General features: G+C 44.5%; 2 protein-coding genes across 2 annotated transcripts in view; one reads left to right on the top strand and one right to left on the bottom strand.

Moving 5' to 3' along the window:
* The first annotated feature begins 3686 nt into the window (after positions 1 to 3686).
* LOC119383010 (cleavage and polyadenylation specificity factor subunit 3) lies at positions 3687 to 11701 on the top strand. Its single transcript, XM_037650968.2, has 2 exons — positions 3687 to 5306; positions 11113 to 11701. The coding sequence occupies exons 1-2, from the start codon at positions 3687 to 3689 to the stop codon at positions 11584 to 11586; spliced, it is 2094 nt and encodes a 697-aa protein (XP_037506896.2). The 3' UTR covers positions 11587 to 11701.
* Positions 11702 to 13672: 1971 nt separating this feature from the next.
* The window catches only part of LOC119383011 (serine/threonine-protein phosphatase with EF-hands 2), a 236173-nt gene continuing 227901 nt past the window's right edge, over positions 13673 to 21944 (bottom strand). The window contains exon 15 of the mRNA XM_037650970.2: positions 13673 to 21934. Coding sequence (XP_037506898.1) covers positions 21615 to 21934 — 320 coding nt within the window. The 3' untranslated portion in view covers positions 13673 to 21614. The remainder of the gene's footprint in view (positions 21935 to 21944) is intronic.

Here is a 21944-nt window from a genome sequence, read left to right as displayed (position 1 = left end):
ACACAGCAGAGCAGACATCCCTGTGGCTATACCCTAACAAAGTACCGCCAAATGATAAAATTTCTGGAACATTCATTGCTAAACCTAGTTTCTTAAATGGCGCTACAAGGTATCGTTTTCTCTGATTAGAGTATCGGCGACAGAATAAAAAGAAATGCTCTATTGTTTCAATTTCATTTAAAACATGCATAACGAGGGCGCCTTGAGTCCAGCTTTATTTAGGTAATAATTCAATTGCGGAATCCTACATCGCAATCTGGTGTATGAAACTTCTGACTGGTGAGATAAACACCACTGTTTATTCCAGCAATATCTTAGATGTGCGAAGTCTTTAACTTTATCCAATGAGAATGTGCCTATTTCGCTTTGCAAACAAGAATTTCTGAATCTCAATGCTGTACTCAGTACATCAGCCATGACGTACGTCGACTTCGTCGTCTTCCTGCTCGCCGAGAAGGACAGGCGCATCCAAGGAGCATCGAGTACTGGTTCAACCGGCTAGATCTCGACGGCGACGGTAATATCACGATGTATGAACTCGAGACATTCTTTCACGAAAAGTACGACCGCGTGTCTCTCCTAATGAACGACCCGGTGTCTTTCGGAAAGTTCTGTCGACAAATGATCGATCTGGTGAAGCTCATGTCGTGCAGCATTTTCGCTCTGTCCGACGTGGAGCGGTGTGCGTTTACATCTGCGTTCTTGAACACTTTCATCAAGATCGACGATTTCATTCATCACGAGGTCTTCGACCGCTTCGACACAGAGCGTTCGCGCAATGGTTTTACACAGTGGGAACAGTTTGCCAAGTCGAGGTTCACTCTTCTCGTGGAAGAAGGCGAGAAAGATGACTCCTCCGACGACGACTTGCCTTAATTGCAGTCCTGGTCTCATTAGAGTGTATAATATTCTCGCTTGTTTAGCTTATAGCTTACGGCGGAGTCACACGCACGTGGCGAATTAAATATGACGTTTTAAAAGGCATTTCGCGAATCCGTGTGACATTTACCCCATTGCGTATACACCATTCTGCGGTGACGCCGCAGCAAACAGAACTGCGACGAGTGGGACGATAACACTCGTCGAAATTGTGCATTTCCAGCTACGTGCGTGGTAGGGTAATAGAATACCCCAAGTAGCAGCAATACATTATGATTACGTTACATTGATGTTAAGCTTGAACGTTGAAACACCGTTAAGGTATTTTAATGTTTTTCTAACGTTATTAAAAACGTCAGGATATTGTTACCTTCAACCCTAAATAAACTTAAATATAAATGTAGGAGCATTCGTCGAAATTGTGCATTGCTACGTGCTTATATTATAAAGCATGAGAATATATGCTAGATGTTTCAGCACGCTGTGTATGTATATAAGCGCAAAGTAGAAAATTGGGAGATCCAGACATGCGTTTGGTTTCGAAATCTCGCCAGACGCGCTCTGCAGATTTATGAAAGCACCCAGAACTTTTTGGTTCTTCTGAAATGAAACCAAAAAGTCATCCTTTCAAATAAATGTCAATCTCAGTTACAATACCTGATCATATAAAAATAAATCCGCCACCTTTTTTGTCGGCATCGGCACCAAAATGATTGTCCTCACAACCATATATGTGTGCGCATAGGGAAGCAGAGGGGGAAGGGGCGGGGGGAGACTGCCTCCTTTCTAATCTTCCAAGACGAGGTGCCAAGTCTACCTCATGCATTCGTGTCTGTCGCGTCACTGTTTAATAATCAGGGTTATGGCCACGATGGTTCTTGATAATATTGGCGGCCGAGGAAGACAGGTGTTGCAAAGCTCCGAAAAGCCGCAGGCCAGAGACGGGCAGTTGTCACAAGCACGTCATCGCGTCGCTCTTATTAAATGCGAAGTATTGCTTAGCAAACCCCTGGCTCTTTGAGCGTTTCTATCTATCTATCTATCTATCTATCTATCTATCTATCTATCTATCTATCTATCTATCTATCTATCTATCTATCTATCTATCTATCTATCTATCTATCTATCTATCTATCTATCTATCTATCTATCTATCTATCTACCTAGCCACCTAAGTCTGCGTGCTCTCGTGTGGTCCTGAACCACTTTTCCAAGTAATCATCATTTGACCACAGTATCGGAGTTTGTTGCCTCACGAATATCGAACGCCGTAAAAATTTTTCGAAACCGACAAGAACGACCGCAGTTGGATATTTCACGTACGCTATAAGTGCTTTCTCTCCGTCCCGACGAGCGCGCTGGAGAAAGAGAGAGAGAGAAAAGACTATTGATCGTATCCTGAGGAGGCTAACGGGAGGCCGTGAGGACCTCGCTAGCCCGGGGGCTCCGCCCAGGATGGCGCTGGAAGTCGAAGACTCTCGGCGACATCCCGGGCCCTCTGGCCCGCCCTGAGTTGCAGTTCGTACTTGGAGCTTGTGATGGCCTCGTTCCACTGCCTCTTGAGATTTCAGCTCCGCCAGGCCGTTGGCCGGGCTCAGCCAGATCATGTGTTCAAAGTTATTGTATTCAGGTGCACAGAAAGGGCATGTGGGGAGTATGTCAACCTGGATAGCCGAGCGCGCTGGAAGCGACATAGGAGGGGTGGGGAGATAACAAAGGGGAAAAAAAGCTAGGTCACGCGCACGCCATGACCTTGAGCGCGCGTCATGAAACGAGATCGCTCTCGTGTGATTCCGAAGTGCGCTAGTGTCGTTACTGTGTAATTTTCGCACACTACAGACATTTTCAAAGAAGTGAAGGATCGCATCCTTTCTGTACTGTGGCACGGCAGTACAGAAGGTGACGTCACAGCCTCGGCAGTGCATTTTTGAGGGGTCACACATAATATTAACAGCCCTGAGGGGTTTGGCCGCTTCCGTTATGGCCCAATATTGGCCAGTCTAACTTTTTTTTGTGCCAACTGCCTGAAAACTGATTTTAATTCGTAGATTCCGACAATTCACGGTATCTATGTGATTTTTACTGGAAGTTGAGGACATAAATAAGATAGATTAGGATTCGTAGCGTTAGCGTTGCACGCTCGTACCTAGGAAGATTCCGTATGAGCGCATGCGCAGTGGCAATAAGCGATAAAAGATGAGGTCATAAATACGATAGATTAGGGTTCGTAGCGTTAGCGTTGCACGCTCGTACCCAGGAGGATAGCGTATGACGCATGCGCAGTGACAACAAACGATAACGCTTAGAGTTGCGCGCGCTATTCTAAAGCGACAAAGCTACAAATGCAAAAACGGCAGGAGGCGGAACCTTGCGATAAAAGAATCCCTTAGAATAACAGAGAGCTGAGCTAGTTGGCATTTGTGGTGTCCTGACTTCTTTCTTGTGTCCGTGTTTGCACGCCCTGTCTGTTTAGAATAAAAAGAATCCCTAAACGGCTCGAGCACCCACCTCCTGTTTACGGATTTTTTCAAAGCTGCATCATATGGTATGTCATTGAACACAAAGTAGCGCGGCAAGTACAATGTTTCTAAAAAATTCTTTATTACATTAGGTGTTCGGACTCTAGTTTTTAGTATGGTTAATTATTATGCATTAACTGTGAAATCATTAGGTTATTTTCAGAGAACTTTCCTTTTCAGAGAACTTTTCAGAGAACCGAAACTGACTTCAGTAATATTATCCGTCGCCGTAACGTGGGGCAACGAGCGCAAGCGATTCCATTTTCATCTTGTTTAAACATGGCTAACATGGCTGCGTCTATGGACACGCCGGTGGACAGCCCGAAAAGAAAAGCAGATTCTCAAATTCCTGCAGAGGAAAGTGACCTTTTGTTGATACGACCGCTCGGAGCCGGTCAAGAAGTAGGGCGGTCATGCATTATGCTCGAATTTAAGGGCAAGCGTATAATGCTGGACTGCGGTATACACCCCGGCATGTCCGGATTGGACGCATTGCCTTATGTAGATCTCATCGAAGCTGATGAAATTGACCTGCTACTTGTGAGTCATTTCCATTTGGACCATTGTGGGGCTCTGCCTTGGTTTCTCCAGAAGACAACCTTTAAGGGTCGTTGCTTCATGACGCACGCTACGAAGGCTATCTACCGGTGGCTGCTGGCTGATTACATCAAAGTGAGCAACATCGGCACCGAGCAAATGCTTTACTCGGAGGCAGACCTTGAATCGAGCATGGAGAAGATTGAAACAATAAACTTCCACGAAGAAAAGGACGTCAACGGCATCCGATTCTGGTGCTACAACGCAGGACACGTCTTGGGAGCCGCAATGTTCATGATAGAAATCGCGGGTGTCAAGGTGCTTTACACTGGCGACTTCTCGAGGCAGGAGGACCGGCACTTGATGGCTGCCGAAATACCAAACATCCACCCGGACGTGCTCATCATCGAGTCCACCTACGGCACACATATCCACGAGAAACGTGAGGAGCGTGAAGCCCGCTTTACGGGTCTCGTGCACGATATCGTCAACCGCGGCGGCCGCTGCCTCATACCTGTGTTCGCCCTGGGTAGGGCGCAAGAGCTTCTTCTCATCTTGGATGAGTACTGGTCCAACCATCCAGAACTTCACGACATTCCCATCTACTACGCGTCGTCGCTGGCAAAGAAGTGCATGGCCGTCTATCAGACGTACGTGAACGCCATGAACGAGCGCATCCGACGCCAAATCACCATTAACAACCCGTTCGTGTTCAAGCACATTTCAAACTTGAAGAGCATCGAACACTTCGAGGACATCGGGCCTTGCGTCGTCATGGCGAGCCCGGGAATGATGCAGAGCGGCCTGTCCCGTGAGCTCTTCGAGAGCTGGTGTACGGACCCAAAGAACGGCGTAATCATCGCTGGTTACTGCGTCGAAGGAACTCTAGCCAAGACAATACTCTCCGAGCCGGAAGAGATCACCACAATGGTGGGTCAGAAGCTGCCACTCAAGATGAGTGTGGACTACATCTCTTTTTCGGCACACACAGACTACCAGCAGACGAGCGAGTTTATTCGGACACTGAAGCCGCCACACATAGTTCTCGTGCACGGAGAACAGAACGAGATGGGACGTTTGAAGGCGGCCATCGTGCGCGAGTATGAGGACGACTTGGAAACACGCATTGAGGTACACAACCCGCGCAACACGCAAGCCGTTGAGCTACATTTCCGCGGTGAGAAGACTGCCAAGGTGATGGGTTCGCTTGCTGTGCAACCGCCCGAGCCAGGACGTCAGCTTTCAGGCGTGTTGGTGAAGCGTAACTTCAGTTACCACCTCCTGGCACCAACTGACCTCGGCAAGTACACGGACATGGTCATGAGCACCGTGGGACAGCGAATGAGCATTAGCTACACGGGTTCATTCCAGGTATGTGATTATGAGCTGTTTTCCTCGCAAACGTCAGAATATCTTCGAAAGTCACTTCTTCTTGTGGTCCACTTTCCTTTATAACTTGGCAAGCTTATTTATGCTCAGTATGGAACTAACCTGCTGTCCCACTGTAATACTTGCACAGAAATGTTTTGCTGGTTTCATTGTGCAATAGGGAGTATGCACTGAAACTGAGCCGCAATGTGGCGCTGCGGTGCCCCGAGCTGGGCGCCATTTTTGCGGTTCTCGTGCAGCAGCCGACCCACGCTTGCTACTGTGTTTGCTGGGTGTACGCGCTAGGTGTTGTGTGGTGTTTCCTTGACTTCCTTGTACTCGTGTATTTTATTAACGATAGTACGGCGTTGGAACTGTCCCCTACCACTGCGTGTTGCATGGACTTGTAAAAGTGCCCAAGCCGCAGGACGTTGTTGCGCGTCGAGCTGCGTCAATCGGCTATGGTGAACTGCGCTGTTTACGGTTGCTCCAACCGCACAAGAAACAGCCCAAACGACGAGAACTTTCAACGGGTAGGGTTCTATGTCGTGCCGAAAGTTATATCAGGACAGTGTGCGAAGACAACGGAGCTGTCGTCAAAGCGGAGAGCTCTATGCGGTGGCAGCCATGCATTCTGTCCATCCGTGCATGATCGACCATCCCGGCGTGTCACTGCTGCCTCCAAGTAAAAGAGCACTGCTCCAACGTGTGAGCACGCCTCGCCAAGGCCAGCCATGCACGTGCAGTGCGCGCACAGAACTTCACCATCAGGCTTGATTAGTAGCCACGGCAGCAGCGGCTTTTCTTTAAACGCTTGTGAGTGGCGGACCTGCGCAGATAGTAAGATAAATCAGTGTTCAGCGCGCGCGATTAGATTTTTAGAGCACTACTTCAAGCCAGGGGAGCCGCCGGGGAGGGGGGGGTGCTAGAGCTGCCCCTAAATTTCTGCCTGCCCCCTCGAGCAAACATGGTCAAAACACAACGCATATGTTCCCTGGCCCCCTGAAGGAACTCGCTTGTCTTCGGTGCCCCCCTCCCTTAGCATCAAAATCCTGGCGCCGCCCCTGCTCCAATTGCTAAAAACACGCGAAACACAGCGACAACTTGGCTGTCCATCTAGTGATAGCGGCAAGAAAGTGCGATGGGCTTGACGCCATATCAGCGACTGATAGCAAGCTTTACCACTTTAGCACCCGATCACTAACTTTACGGATACCTAGAACAAGCCGTTAAGTCGGGAACATGCGGTACAATATGTACAGCCTACCTTTGAAACGACGACGATGTTGCCATCACGAAGAGTTTTCACCCTTGGTGGCTCCACGAGGCCGCTTGTGACATAATTGTGAGCCTCCAAGGATTTGTAGCTCTTAAGCTGCTTCCGCGTCACGAAACTTGTCCCGTGAACAAGATAATCGTTGATATCCGCACGGTCTACGCTGGGATAGCAGCCAACATCGTTCGTGAACTGGTCATCGGAAAGCGCCAAGGGGTCGTCGATACCGCATTTTGCGACTTTGATGTGGTATCTCCTGCGCTCGGCATCAGACAGCGACTTGGCGTAGTCGCTGAGCAGCATCTTTTCACTGCAGCAACACGGCGATCGCTTGCACAGCCAGGCAAATGACTAGATCCGTGCAACACGCAGTGGTAGAGGACAGTTCCAACGCCGTACTATCGTTAATGAAACACGCGAGTACACGGAAGTCAAGGAAATACCACACAACACCTAGCGCGTACACACAGCAAACACAGTAGCAAGCGTGGGTCGGCTGCTGCACGAGAACCGCAAAAATGGCGCCCAGCTCGGCGCACCGCAGCGCCACATTGCGGCTCAGTTTCAGTGCATACTCCCTATAGGTAGATAGCAAAAACCTGACACTCGCAAAGGATTGTGGGCTACGGCACCCGCCTGCATCAGCTTCCGATTCGAGGTGCTATTTTGCCGTACAGGTGCTGTTGCCTGTGCTGTCTCTTTCTCCATGTTCCCCCAAGCAGCCATTGTCCTTTTTTCTCACAAATTACTGCATAACACCTTGGAGCTCTGTGCAGCTTAGTTGAATAACAAATGCAATCACTACTGGATAGTTATAAAAGGTGTGACCGGTCGTTTCTTCATTAAAGTCGCATGCACCTCCGGGCACATACATGTTGTTTTGCAGCGAAGAGTGTTCTCGCACTTGTTTTGGGACATATAGAGGTTGCTTGCACATTTGTTGCATGTTGTAGTGTCATCAAATATTTGCCCGATGTAAGACTTGTACACTGTCGTCCTTTATGAAAGGGAACATGTGAGTGCGTGGCGTGGCGCTTTGCGGCGGCTGCCTACAGAGCAATCAGCCGACAACTGAAGAAAGCACATCCACTTTTGGCGTCATTTATTGGCAAACAAAATAACACGTCATGGCCGTTAGACAAGCGCTGTTACATTATGCTCCCACTCCGCTCTCGCAACAGGTGATGCCCCTCCAAAAGTGGACGGGCTTTCTTTAGTTGTTGGTTGATGGTGCTGTAGGCAGCCGCCACCGAGTGCAGGCCACACGCTCGCGTGTTCCCTTTTACAAAGGACGACAGTGTATATCTGTTTTCATGTTGCGAACTCTTAAAATTAATTATTTACTTTTGTATTGCAAAGATACCTTTTTGGGTTCCATATAGTGCATATTGCAATAGCAAAGTGTTTCTTACTCTGAGAGTGAACTCTCGCAGTTTTCTGATTTTTTATTCTACACGTCTTATCTCGTTTTACATCAGCTTTCGTTTTCTCATGCACTCAAACTTTGTGTTTCAAGGCATGAGAAATTCTGGTCACTCAACATATATTTTTCTTTCAAGTTTCACTAAAAGGTATTGGCACTTCACACTTGCAGGTCTCTGAAATACGTGTTTCCCCCCCGATTGCGCTGAACGGCAGGCACCTTGAAGCAGCAAAGGGCTAGGCCTCGAAACGGAATTGCTGTAGCACACGACGCACCATTTCGCTATCCACCTATTGTTGCCTCTGCAATCATTTACAATGGCCAGACTTAGCATGCATATCTGCCTCAACAATGTTAAAATGCCCCTCATTAGTGTTGTTGAAAACTTTGTCCCAAGAAAAACAGAAGTTGGTGCCTTATTTTAGAAGATAACAGACGTCAAATGTTATGTCACCATGTAGCTAGCAAGCAAAGTTCACTGCGAACAGACATTCCAGTGTTCATTTTGCTCACTTCGCACTCCATTTCACCCACAACTGCATGCCATAATTCATGACTTCGAAAGCGATGAATCTCCATCCCGGCCACGGCAGCTGCATTTTCGATGGAGGCGAAAATGTTTGAGGCCCGTGTACTTGGGTTTAGGTGCACATTAAAGAACCCCAGGTGGTCGAAATTTCCGGAGCCTTCCACTACGGCATCTCTCATAATCATATCATGGTTTTGGGACGTTAAACCCCAGATATTATTATTATTATTATTATTATTATTATTATTATTATTATTATTATTATTATTATTATTATTGTTATTATTATTATTATTATTATTATTGAAAGCGATGAATCTGATGTAGCAATGTTTTATGTGCATGCCGATGATTTTCCAGTGTGCTCTGTGGCTTACTGGAGATGGACCATGGCTTTCATTCGTAACTCTGACAGTCTTCATGACTTGCAGCAGTTTGGCACTCTACAGAAACGATAGTCTGTGCGAGGTCTAAGCAGGGCACTTGTTCGTATGAGGTGTCTGAACCAGATGAGGGCCCTTTAATGAATACCTATTTCTTCTTGCCAACTCAGCAGGGCTGGGCAGTATTGTTGTACAAGAGTATCACAATAGCATCTTAGAGATAACATTAAGTATCTGTATTTCTGTATCGAGATACATTTGAAAAACGTATTTGTATCTCAGCAGTGAAATACTTCTATGATGTATTGATTATATTGTGTTACTGTGCATAACACGAGTATTATTTTTTGGTGGGAATGATCTGACATGTTTTGAAGGAAGAAAGGAAGACTTTTTTTTATGCTAAGCTAAGAAAAGGTGTGCATCCGGTCGGCCACACAGGAAGGGTGGCGAGGGGTTTCGCACACACATAGAATGGCCCATGTGAGAGCAGAAGGTTTTCGGTAGGTAAATGAACCGGGAAGGGATATCACCATGCTACAGGACTTTCCAGCTATACTTGTTCGTTATAGCACGAACTTGCGCTCATCTGCACCAGCAGAGAGACTTTTCTTGTTCGCGATTCTTGTGTTGAGGCAGAACCAACACTGTCTAGAATGCAGCCAGCTTTGGACACTGCTGTTGCTTAAGCAATTAATGAAACACTCTTGACACCCCAAAAAAAGTATACTTCTTCCTAATTCATGGGTGTCCGTTAGCCCTTCGAGCGATATGCTTTATTTGAAAATTTCAATGCGCTGCAAACTATATTCACGATGTTATCCGGTATTTAATAAATGTCTTTGCGGATCATCAGCATCCATGAAATTTAAAAAATGATTGAAGTATCGGTATTTTTTATCTGTATCGCTGTATCTTTATTCAGGGATGCTTTTTTCATCTTTCTGCAAAAGTGTCACCGAAATATCTCGTTACGTCAACGACAAATGTATTTCGGTATCTGTATTTTAGGCCTCCAGCACATGTATTTTGGTATTTGTATTCTGGAATACCTTTCTCAGTATTTCTGCCCAGCTCTGCAAATCAGTAAAAAGAACTCAAGTTGTGCAGGTAGTTTATGCTGTACAGTGTATTTTATATACTAGTATCAGTCTATGTAAGAGAAATATCTTCAGACAACATTGAAAGTTTAATGCCATTTTCAAGCCAAGCATGGGAGAAACAAGGTTAATTTGCTTGGCAAAGAATTGATGCAAAAAAATTTGTGTTCCTTTTTCTCATAATCTCTTAATTAGTGTATGAAGCCTAATCTTGTTGAAACCATAACAAACAAACATTTGTGGCACCTTTTGTACATAATTTCACGCACAACGCTGCTTCAGACGTGCATGTTTGTATGGTGGTTGAAAACCATACGTTTACTATCACTCAAAGCTACCAAATTTGCCTTTCGAATTTTTTGAATCTTGTATAAATGCAGGGGTACATGCTTTACCCACCGTCAAATTGCAGCAGACATGGTGCACATGAGGGGCATAGCCAGGCTTCTATTGCAGGGGAAGGAAGGGCCTGACCACATGATTTGTATGTGTGTGTGTGTGTGTGTGTGTGTGTGTATGTATACACATACAAACTAAAAAAAATGGAAGGGGGTTTTAAATCTTGATCCCATCCTCCTCTCTTTGGCTATGCCTGTGTTACACACATTGCCTTTATGGAAATCCCAACAGCTGTAATTCCTTCACAGGAACAGGAAGCGTACCCAGTTGTGAAAGGTGTTATAGGCCCCGTACTAAGCATACAACGTGAAAGCAGAGTGACCTTTTATGTATTTGAGGAAGCACAAACGAAATAACACATTCTAAGTAGTTGTACTCATAATGTATTCCTGTCTCGATAGTACACGGTAGTACTTACCTACTTGCAAGCTCACTTTTTTTTCATGTTAGTTGAATTTGACTTTTTCCTATAGCGAATATGTGCAGTTAGAAACTTAGAATACTGTCTGCCTTGCCACTGTGGGTAACTCTGATTGGGCTTAACTTGTTTATTTGTATTTGCATCTGCTGCTTTAATCAGTCACTTGCACATACGACACTATAGAGCAATAAAGAAAGAATATGCAACATATGTTGGTTATGATATTGTGATTAAAAAAAAAACAATGGTCTGAAATGGCTTTTTTTTTTTTTTTACAGATGCTTCACTTTTTTCTGAATCAGCTGTCTGGTGATGTTGAAATCGTGGAGGGTTCAAAGAAGGCGCTGCGTGTGTTTGGAAAAGTGACAATCGTCCAAGAGTCCCCAAGCATGGTCGTTCTGGAGTGGAACTCGAGTCCCGTCAATGACCTGTTTGCTGATGCTGTCATCACGGTCGTGCTGCGGGCGCAGTGTTCAGCCGTTCCTGCCAAAAGCCTGCCTTCCACTCTGGTAAAGGTTGACCGCATGCATTTCACGGAGTGTCTCATGGAGACGCTGGCAGAAATGTTTGGCGAGGACTCTGTCGGTAAAGTGGTCAAGGGAGAACGTATGATGGTCACGGTCAATGACAGGTGCGCCCACATTAACTTGAGGAGCCTTGAAGTTCAGTGTGAAGGGGACGACGTTTTGCAGCAGATTGTCTCGACGGCAGTCACAAAGTTGTACAATTCTATGGCGCCACTTAAGGTGTGATGTACACATACTGGACTCACTGCAGGTTGACCGCATTTCTTCTTCATATTCTGTCACCAAGTATTGTTTTCTCATCATGTCAGTAAATAATAGTTGAACATTAAACATTTTGTGCGTTGTTACAACTGCTTCCACTTGTCTGAATACTGTGTCTGTGATCTTTTCTCTACCATCTACCCTTAAAGCAGTCAAGTAGCGCTTTTTAGACAAGCCTTGCCACACTTACCCTCAACGTAAGGCTTCTGTGCTGGTGCAGTAACGCTTCATTTTTATATAGCACTGTGGTGAACATTGGTCTCAATCTAGCAGTCTGATCTTACCTGCCTGTCATTGAAAACATGATATGTTTGAATCACTGAAGTGCTTCGAAGTAATATAGGTTAATAAGCATTAGTGAGGAAGCAGCATAGTGTGCCTCAGTCATTTGTTGCCCAATTGAAAGAAAGTAGTCTCACTGGCATCAGTATAATGCAGTCCCTTTAAAAGCCACGCACCATTTCGGGCATGGTGCTGAATGTGATACTACCGATGGCCCTGTGGTCGGGTGTACTTTTTGTGGGCATTGTTCTGTGTGACTCGCTCATTGGTCTTGCTGCATTGGAGAGATAATGTAGTGGCATGCATTTTGCTGTCAAAATTCACCTGGCATTTCACGTTTGTTTTTGCTACTTTAAGTCGTGGCAAAGTTGATCTGTTGCAGCTGCATGAGCTGCAAGCCATTGATTTGTGGTCATGGGCAAATTCATAAATATTTTTGTTAAGTTGTACATGTAATTGTACAGTGCCCTTGTTGCAGGCACGAATGAATAGTAAATATAGAAGACATCTTGGTGGGTCTATGATTTGTTTGTTGGTCACCATTGTTCTGTAAAATGTGAAGTAGGACAAGATATTAACCTCTTTGTACTAGTGACTACTGTTGTTGTCATGAGTGAAGAGTACCTTCAGTAGAAACAGGTTATGATTACATCTTTCAGTTCCTTTCTAGTGGGTGTCTGTGTCAGTAGAGGGCGTACACGTAGTCTCTCTTTATATTCAAGTGCTTGATGTGTGCCCTGGAAATGTAGCTTGCCAGCTTGCCACACTTCTCGGAAACTTGGTACTGTATTTTAAATTACCCGTGATACAGTGCCACACTTCTGGGAAACTTGGTACTATATTTTAAGTTACCCGTGATGCAGAAGGGGTTAACTGTAAAAACTTACACAGCTTGAAAGTTGAAACTTATCCTTTCTAGGCAGTAGTGTCATTAGTTATGGTGAACCTTGATGCTTATCGCACATTAATGGAGGTGCACTTGGAGTTCCCGATTGTTTGTCGGAACTTTTTTTGTTATCTGCATCAGGAACATGAATGGAAGAGCTTGATTAACATATAATTTCCAACTACGACGATACCCAACGAAAGGAAGATATGCACAGAGGATTCCAAGTTCAATATTTGTTCCTGAGAGTTAATGTTATGAAATAATCTTTCTTCGCTAGGTAGAATGCAGAAAAAAGGGGGTCTGCATAGGTAAAGAGGCAGAAAGAAATGTACCGCATGACAACATGCAGAAATATCATAGAGCTAAATTATAAATGTACACTATAAAGGGCAAATGGGAGAAGCTCCTTAGGAACAATATGGTTTTTATGAGTAGCTCATGTTTGTTCGGTTTTGTGCAGCAACAGTACAGCTTGTGTATCTTTTTGCAGCGGGCAAGGCATGGTGTCTTGGCACTGCATGCTGTAATGAGAATATCTTGAGAGTGATTGGAGCCTCCCAAATAGTCACGAAAGCTCTATAAATTAGGACCTAACTTTGTTTGAACCTTTATTTCGCCATGTGATGACCATCAAAGTACCAGCTGTACCACTTCTGCGCAGACAATGCGTCCTTCTATAAGTTGTTTATAACTCTACACTTTTACTGATAGGGTTGTCTAGTTATCCAGTGGAATTTTTTTATTGGTGTATTGAGAACAGGAGACACACAAAGACGGTTTGTGTCTTTTGTTAAATTGCATTGCGTTGCATCAGTGTATGCTTGGTTGCTTCCATGGAATGGTGCTGCTCCATGGCATTGATCAAACAACATCAAGATGTTTATGCTTAAATAACAAGTTTATTATCTTTGTGCTGGGCGTGGGTGCATATAGTGCATACCACAGTATCACTTTACTGGCTTAACATTGGGAGATGTATGTACACAGTGATATACACACAGCAGGAAACTTGGGTCGCACACATTTGTGTCGCATCACGGCACCCTCTCCGTGCTTCTGGCGGTCCTGTGCACATGGGACTTGCCACAGCCATTGTGCTTTAGTTCACTATTAAACTGGTGCTTTCGCACTTGGGTTAACAAAAACAGAGAGCAGAAAAGCAATATTGATTCACAGCTCTCCTTACAAATTAATGTCGTGCCCCTTTGGCACATGTTGCAGTATTAGCAACAATTGCCTTTTTTTTAAAGAAAGCTTATGTCCAAGAGCTGTGGGTCATGTCCATGTTTTTATTGAAACAAGCATTTTAGCCCTCCTAGTACCCCATCTTCCTTTATTTTATAGACATCCATCTGGGTGTCTACTGATTCACACTAATGGTCCGGATATCGCTTTTGCGAAGAGCAGCTGGCCGTGCAAGACTGAAGTGCAGTTCAGCAAGTAGGTATGAAAGAAACAGCGTTACGGCAACATGCGTTGGCTCAGGTTTCATCGTGTGACAGCTGGTGACTAGAGTTGCTACATTTGTTGAAGATTCGAGAGGCTCGCAGAAGAGCACCAAAAGGGAGTTTCACTTCAACATTTTGCCATAATTCCAAAAAACTGCTTAGTATTAGACAAGGAAAATGAACAGGTAGCGTTATGTACGCCACCTAGTAGCAAGTTGATTACAAAGTTTCTTTATGACATTTCTTTGATCCTGATGCAAGAGTGTCTTATATAGGCTACTAGTTTCTTACTCTTTTAATCCTTGACTATTCCTAAAGAACTGTGCACATAGCAACACGCTAAGTGGAGAGAATTATAATTGCAGCAGGTTGAGCTGGATGGTAGGCATTCGTCGTGAAAGAAAGCAAGGCGCTCAAACACAGGCATGAGAGAAGAGAACCAGACAATACAAGTACATTTGTGTTTTCTGGTCTGCTACGAGCAACTCACAGACTGCGAGCAACAGCAATAATGTATGCACTTATAAGCAGAAAAACACCTAGCTTTGGCCCGAGACATGTAATTAACGCGATATTTGGTAGAACCATTTTGTTGAAGAGGTGCATCAAACATGCATATATCACTGACTTCATTTTTTTTTTCTGACATTATGTAGTACATTCTTCAAGCAATTTTGAAACGTCACTATGGTGTTTCCTAAATGAGAGTCCCAGAAGGCATTCTGGGATAAAAGAAAATATGCAAGGTGCCTTTAGCTTGGTCAATACTGGCACATTTTACTGTGTGTATAAGATAGTCATGCCTTCAAAAAGGCCTACACAGGTATGACCAAAGCCCAACTTGTGCCCTGAACTAATGTGGCAGGCGACGCTTACATTAAGTATAGAGCAATTCCTAATCTGCATACATCCTTGCCATTTGCTGGGGTAATCGTGGCCATGACCAACCAGGTGAGAGCAGTGAATGAAAGAAGCGAATGAGGATGCACTAGCCCGCTTTCAGGCTTCAGCCTTTGGCATTGTCGGTCCAGCACAGCGATTATCAGTGCAAAGTAGCACTCCACTCGACTGGGCAACCTTGCTATCCGATCCTGGCTAGCTTTGAGCATGTTCTCTCCTTTGGTTCAACAGGCCATAAGCGGTGTGCTGTCTCTGTCAAAAGTGTGCGGGTCACTCCACTCTTGAGTGAAACAACCTCCAGAGAGTGTAGTGGAGTATTGCTGTGGTGCACCGAACATTGTGGGGAACTCCGGGTTCATGATCCTCATATAGTAATATGAAGGAGAGGGAGGAGGACAAGTTTAACAGCATAACAAGAGCATAACCACTTTTATGAGAACACATTGAGACAGTTGGCACACTGTCTACAGCTATCTTATGGTCAAACTGTCACTGGTATAGGTTTACTGCTGTCTGTGCATAGTCTAGACATCCTACAGACACCACTGTGAGCCCACAAGTGCACACACTGTCCGAACTGAAAATTCTGAATTTACTCAATTTTTATGCTCTCAATGATTTGCAGTGACCTGTATACTTTTGACCGATACTGTGTTGTCAGTGTTCGTGGAACAAGTTCGTTTGTAGTTTCAAGGGCTTCTCCAACTCGCATTTAATTCTTTATGGCATCTACATCCAACATTACTACCTATGATGAAAGTGTGTGTACAGGTCTCAATCCAATTTAAGGCGGAAATGTGTGCTCAATACCAGTGAATGCTCCTAATTAAAACACAGCTCTTCCGGAACTCAGGATTTTCGTCAAATTGTAACATTAGCAGTACAATTGGTTGCTTTACAAGTTGGAATGAGTTAATATTTGAGGACAAGCCATAGGAGGCAAGAAGAATGAGAAGATAGGACGAAGTGCAATGCACGCATGTTTACTGTCTGTAGCCATGCACTTAGATTCTTAGATTAATGGACATCTGTACAGGAGCAAAAGCAAAATAATCACCTGTTCTAACCAATGTGTAGAAAAGGCTAAATACCTATTTCTTGAAACAGTGTTGTAGAAGAGTTGTGGATAGTATATGTGCATATACAAATAGACGTAACTAGCACATGCAACTGCGACCTGTGACACTTTAGCTCATAGGGCTCATTCCGAATGACAGCAATAAGGCGAGTGTTCAAATAGCACAGTTCAGCAAGTATGCAACGAGTGACTTTTCTACGACTTGATTTCTAACTTGACTGGATTGCAAACATTCCTGAAGTACGAAGGCAAAAGGATGCAGCCTCGTTCCATCGGTGTGTCTCCAAAGAACAAGCCGCATTCTGAAGCCCGAACTATGCACACAACTTGGCACGCAGTCATTAGTAAAGAAAACATCTGGCTGTTTAACTTAGCACACTTATGCAATCTATGTTTCGGGGTAGCTAAACACTATAGGCTGGTAATCTAACAGGTAGGTTATATGTGGGACTTTTCATATCATACACAAGATATAACAGCACAAATCTCGGGAACAGTCAAAAACGAACAGGTGTCCCGCTGAGGAGCACCGGTTTTGTTGCATTGGTAGCATTAGATGGCGCAGCTACAGAGGTAGCGCATGTTGAACAAGGAACAACAGTACAGAACAGCACAGTGAAAATAATGGCGTATGCTATAATATACGCCATGACACACACTGTCAAAAACATGCAAGTTCATCTGTGTAATTGCAATGGTACAAAACAAGGCAACACCTAAAGAAGCTACATTATACCATGAGGAGTGCTGTGACAGAGTATAATGGAGCCTAGTACTATCAAATTTCAACAAAGGATACGGTCACAGAACACGAGATTCACGCAGCAGCAGCAGCCCTGACAGCCTTTGTTTGAAAAATGAATTCTTGTGCACAGTTCGTTAATGTTTCACCTTATGTCTTCTGTTAAGAAATGCCAAAAGGGCCTTGCTGGAATTTGAGGCATGAATTTGTGACCTGAGAATCATGCTTCTATACTGCAGGAACAGGGTTCAAAACCAACGAACAACCGACCGGGCATGTCATTTTTTTTTCGCTGAGCAACAGCTTCCATTTGATGTCAGTGCATAAATCTGGAGTGCATTTGCAGCAAGTTGATAGGGACTAGAAACTTATTGAAATAAGGAAGTAGAAGCAAAACCAACTAAAAAATTAAGTCTTTTTCATTGCGAAGTTTTTGTATTTCTTTTGCTGCTGCTAACTCGAACAAAGGGTACAGCATTTGTCTCCAGATTGCAATAGCTAAGTGTGTTCGATTAGCTAGGCATGTCAGTTCTGTCATCACTAAGTATCCGTTAAAAACTTACACCTAACTAGATATTTGTGTGTAATCTACTGGTTTGTGTACAGGTTACTCAGGAGGCAAAATTTAATAGAAGCAGGAAGTTTCGAACACAACTCCAGCAGCAGCAATTATAACAAGTGTCCTTTTCATTGGCAATAATTTGGCATTTTTTATTTGTTCACGAAACCTTTGAATCTGAGTCTAGGAAACTGTTATCCTGAGCCAACGGCATTAAGTGCATGCACACGTAATTTGTATGTCAATATGCACCCAGTTGTCTATCTGTAAAAGAAAAAGCTCTGCATCTATTTCATGGTTACCTAATTTTTTTTAGGTGAATTGCCTATCTTTAAGAAATCTCATTTCCACAGAGATAAAGCATCCTGACTGTATGCATGTGATGCCTAGAAACCGCAAACCATTAAATCTTAGAAGCCGTGCGGGCTGCTCTGCTTGGGAGATAAATTGTGTTTATCAGGTCATCTTAAGCGCATGTACGAATGTCAAAATGAATGCACACACATCAGGGCAAAACCAGCGGATGTTCCTTGTAATGGGAGGCCAGATATCCTATGTTAAAGATATTTAAAATCACTTAACTAGGCAGAATGACAGTTCGCCTTGATAAAATATTGCTGTTCTGCTCAGCATTAAGCTTGGAATGAAGCTGACTGTATTTTTAATGTGCCCCTATTTGGCAAATAGTCATTACTCCTCCACTCAGTTAGTTACTCGTCCACTCACCTTACTTCATCGTTACAAAAGGTCTCTTTGTCAGCATGCCTGGTAATGAGTTACAGAACCATCCGGTGGTCTTATGGCCAGTGTTCATCCATCCTCGTATGACAGAAAGGGCAGCGCAATGCGCAAACGGGAATCTCGAGTAGAGCTCGGCAGCAAGTTGGACCCTGAGGCGATGTAAGAGGTTCTATACGACATCGCCTTCTATTTCAGTCTCTGGACCACCGTTTCAAACCAGCTGGTGAAATCATAAGACATGGTATAAGTGCAGGGACCGTACATGTGTGCACACGCACAGAGACATACACATGGGCACAGCAAGCACAGGCAACGGTCATCAGACAGAATGCAGCGCACAAGTGTGCATGAAAACGCATGTTGACGTGGAACACGGCTATAGATTAGTGCAGAGTGTGCAAGGTCTCAGCAATAATTAGTGTGAAGTTGTGAGAACGGCGTTAAGTGTGCTTTGGCGATTGATGTGGGGCATTTGAACTGCATTAGTACATGTGCGTGACACAAACAGATTCATGGGATGACTTTCGCGGGTCTCTCTGGTATGATTCGAATATAGGAGATAAGTGGCACAAGTGTGAGAATGGAGATAGGTGAAACATACTTGGCTGAGTTGTGGTGAGAGAAGCAGAGTAGCATCGCAATATAACGATGTTAATGACACTCACGTTGTGCGTGAGTGAGTGTGAAAGGCTTAACGCATTAGCATTAGCCTTGCGAATGTGCAGAAACTTGCTTTGTTCCGCGTCTCAATATCTTGACGTGCCATTCAACGCCTCATTGAGCGGATTTCTAAGGTGCGGTAACAGCTCTTGTGAATTGAATGAGTGTGCACGACACTGCATACGTTAGCACACTTATGTTAAATGGAGCTGGCATTATGATCAGGTGAGCGCCAGGAAGACCTGACAACAAACTTTTCCCCACATTACTTAGATGTGCCCCTATTATGTTTCTTATGTTGGGCACTGTTATGAAACAACATGTGGCATCTGTGTGCCTGTTGCAGGCACCATGAAGCAACTCATCAAATTGAATGACTCCTATATGACCCTGTATGTAGGCACATGCTCGCAATGTTCTGCATAATCCTTATGTACTCATGATAGCAAAACTCATGGCGGTTTAAAATCTTTCTAATATTTTGCCGTCACGGCACTATTCGATGGGTGTGCGTGTGGCATACAACAAAAATACCGAAGGAGAAAACAAATGTTGACTTCTTGCAGCTACTTGAACTTAGCGTAATTAAGAATTGCTGATGTTAAAGAGATGGAATGAAAGAAACACCTGTTGTGGTTGCCTGGTTGATAACATACAAACAGAAAGGGTGAGTTCTCCAAATAGGTAACTATATTTGATTTATGCTTATTTAACGTAGTGATATCTGCGAGCAGTCTAGCTCACCATGTGTGCATTTTCGAGATGCGTTCATTAGCGTAAGTTCAGTGTTCACAGGTGACACCAATAGTTGTAGCTTCAGCCAGCAGCAGCATCAATGCAGCTGGGAGCTCATCCAAACATAAAGCTCTGTTCCCACTTCACTACATGTGTTGTTGAGCTCACAAAGTATCTTATACATATCCAATGCATAGTGTGTCGCCAAAACTTGTTACAGAGGTTCCATAAAACGGGTGTTCCTAAGCATGGCAAAACTAGCAACATTGTGTCTCTCTACCTTTAGCAGAACAAAAGTTCTAGGGTGTCCTTGCACGTGGCAACTGTTAATGCTTGAAGGTAAACTTAGCTGGGCAATGATTTTTGAACCACTTGAGTGTTTCATATAAATAGGAGAGAGTATTAAATAAGAGCTATATATTATGCCTCGAGGGTGACGAAGAGCTATTTGTATCGAATAACAGGTATGAAGGACTGTAGCAGAGCACCCAGAATGCATGATTGGCTTTAGCCATATTTAGCAAGGCAAATTGTCACACCCACTGAAGCATACCCCTACGTTTCTGTGTCATAGCGATAGCATGCTTGAAAAGCTTTACTGCAGGAACAGTACCGTATATTTAAGCGTATAGTTCATACCAAAGAAAAAAAATTAACAGTAAGACTGGGATGCGATTTATATGCAAATTTCGCCCTGAGAAGTGGCTTCATGGCATGTGGCTTTACGGCAGCATGAACCGTGTCGCTGTGAAGTGACATTTCAAGGCAAATTTTGCTGCAGTGAGAAATACCTTGTAATATTTCTGTATCTTCTAGAGTACGCCACCCTCTCTCCACCCCTGCGGTGCAGGAGAGAAGGTGAGGTACTTTGAACTAATTACAAGCTCAAAGATAAGAACCGTAACAGCGACAATTCGGAATTCTCTCTTGACCTCGCCACTCCTGCTTTGACAACACTTATGGAATGCTAAAAAAAAAGAAACATTTTCCTGTGAGCTGCAGCATGTTGAGCGCTAAAACAAGCTCGTGAAAGTTTGTTTAGCAAATGACGCGAAATGTTTTAGCAATGTCTTGGCAAACATCATGAAAGTTTGCCTCAGTCTTACTGTACCACTACATGGGTCAGGAACCGATTTGCAGTTTGAGCTTACTTAGGTGTGAACAGTACATTTTCCTGCATGGATGCGTGTGACAACTCCACAGCCACATGACTTAATACCGGTGGATTCCCTCCATCACTGAGCTGGATACACCTAGCTGCGAGTTCGTCTATACGTTGCTGCTTCTCTTGCACCTTCATTCATGTTACAAGCTGCTTTACCACAACGTTTACCGGACCTAGAGACCACCCTGTAAGCTAATTACTGGCTGAAGAACAGCGCTAGTCCATACAATCGAAGCTTGCTAAGCATATATCTTCAGATAGCCGATAGGAATGTGCCATGACGTATTTAACTTTTTTTAAACCGACTGACAGCTAAATAAGAAACGTCAAGTCCGGCTTTTATACTTCGGGTATGTAAATGTCTACTCCTCTACCTGAATGAGTTAAACCAATATTTCCATTTTTGTTCAAGTGCGATGCCGGCAATCCTAAGCTCAGTTTAGCAGGTGACAGTCTCGTTTAGCAAGGCGCAATTTTCTGGCCTTTCTATTGTATCTCTACTGTGGTACCAGCTCCTTTATCAGCAGGGGCTTCGCTTCTACATTTCCCATAGCAAGGGACTGCATCGTCTCCAGCGATGGGATGTGGGTCGCAAAATATCTGTTCCGAACATTACACTGCCGCACTGAACAAAACTTGTCGCGTTCTTTCAGTGACATCAGCCCAGCGTTCGTTCCAAGTTCGGCAACAGCCGAGAGGAATGCACAATGTGCGTCACGAAGAGTCCTGGAGTGCCCTTGCTAAGAAAGATAGTCCCATGCATTGCCTGGGCCACACACTGCACGCTGTTGCCTCAGAGCTTAGTGCAGTAGGACTCTTGTTCGTCCTCGTCTTCCTCGACGTCCTCGTCTTCGTCAATGGTGGCCACGGGTGCGGTGGCGTTGGCCACGCCATTGCACGGCGTGCCGTTGCTCTCCTTGGAGGCCGGCGGCGTGAGCGGCCTCTTGTCCACGAGTCGGAATGCCTCGAGGAACTCATTGAAGTCAATGAAGCCGTCCTTGTTGATGTCAATGCTCTTCGCCAGCTCTTCGACCTGCTCTTCGGACATGGGTGTGTTGGCGTGCTTGGCAAGGAGGTCGCAAGCGTCCTTGAACTCCTCCATGGAGATCAGCCCTGCGAAGTG

The sequence above is a fragment of the Rhipicephalus sanguineus genome, chromosome 2 (genome assembly GCF_013339695.2).
Source record: "Rhipicephalus sanguineus isolate Rsan-2018 chromosome 2, BIME_Rsan_1.4, whole genome shotgun sequence".
Taxonomy (NCBI): domain Eukaryota; kingdom Metazoa; phylum Arthropoda; class Arachnida; order Ixodida; family Ixodidae; genus Rhipicephalus; species Rhipicephalus sanguineus.
The sequence above is the reverse complement of the archived record's forward strand: the minus strand, read 5'-3'. Positions and strand labels throughout refer to the sequence as shown.

Bases quoted from the DNA above. Each gene is read 5' to 3' on its own strand.
- LOC119383010 (XM_037650968.2), top strand. From the start codon at position 3,687: ATGGCTGCGTCTATGGACACGCCGGTGGACAGCCCGAAAAGAAAAGCA. The intron at 5,307-11,112 runs GTATGTGATTAT...TTTTTTTTACAG, and splicing joins GCTACACGGGTTCATTCCAG to ATGCTTCACTTTTTTCTGAA.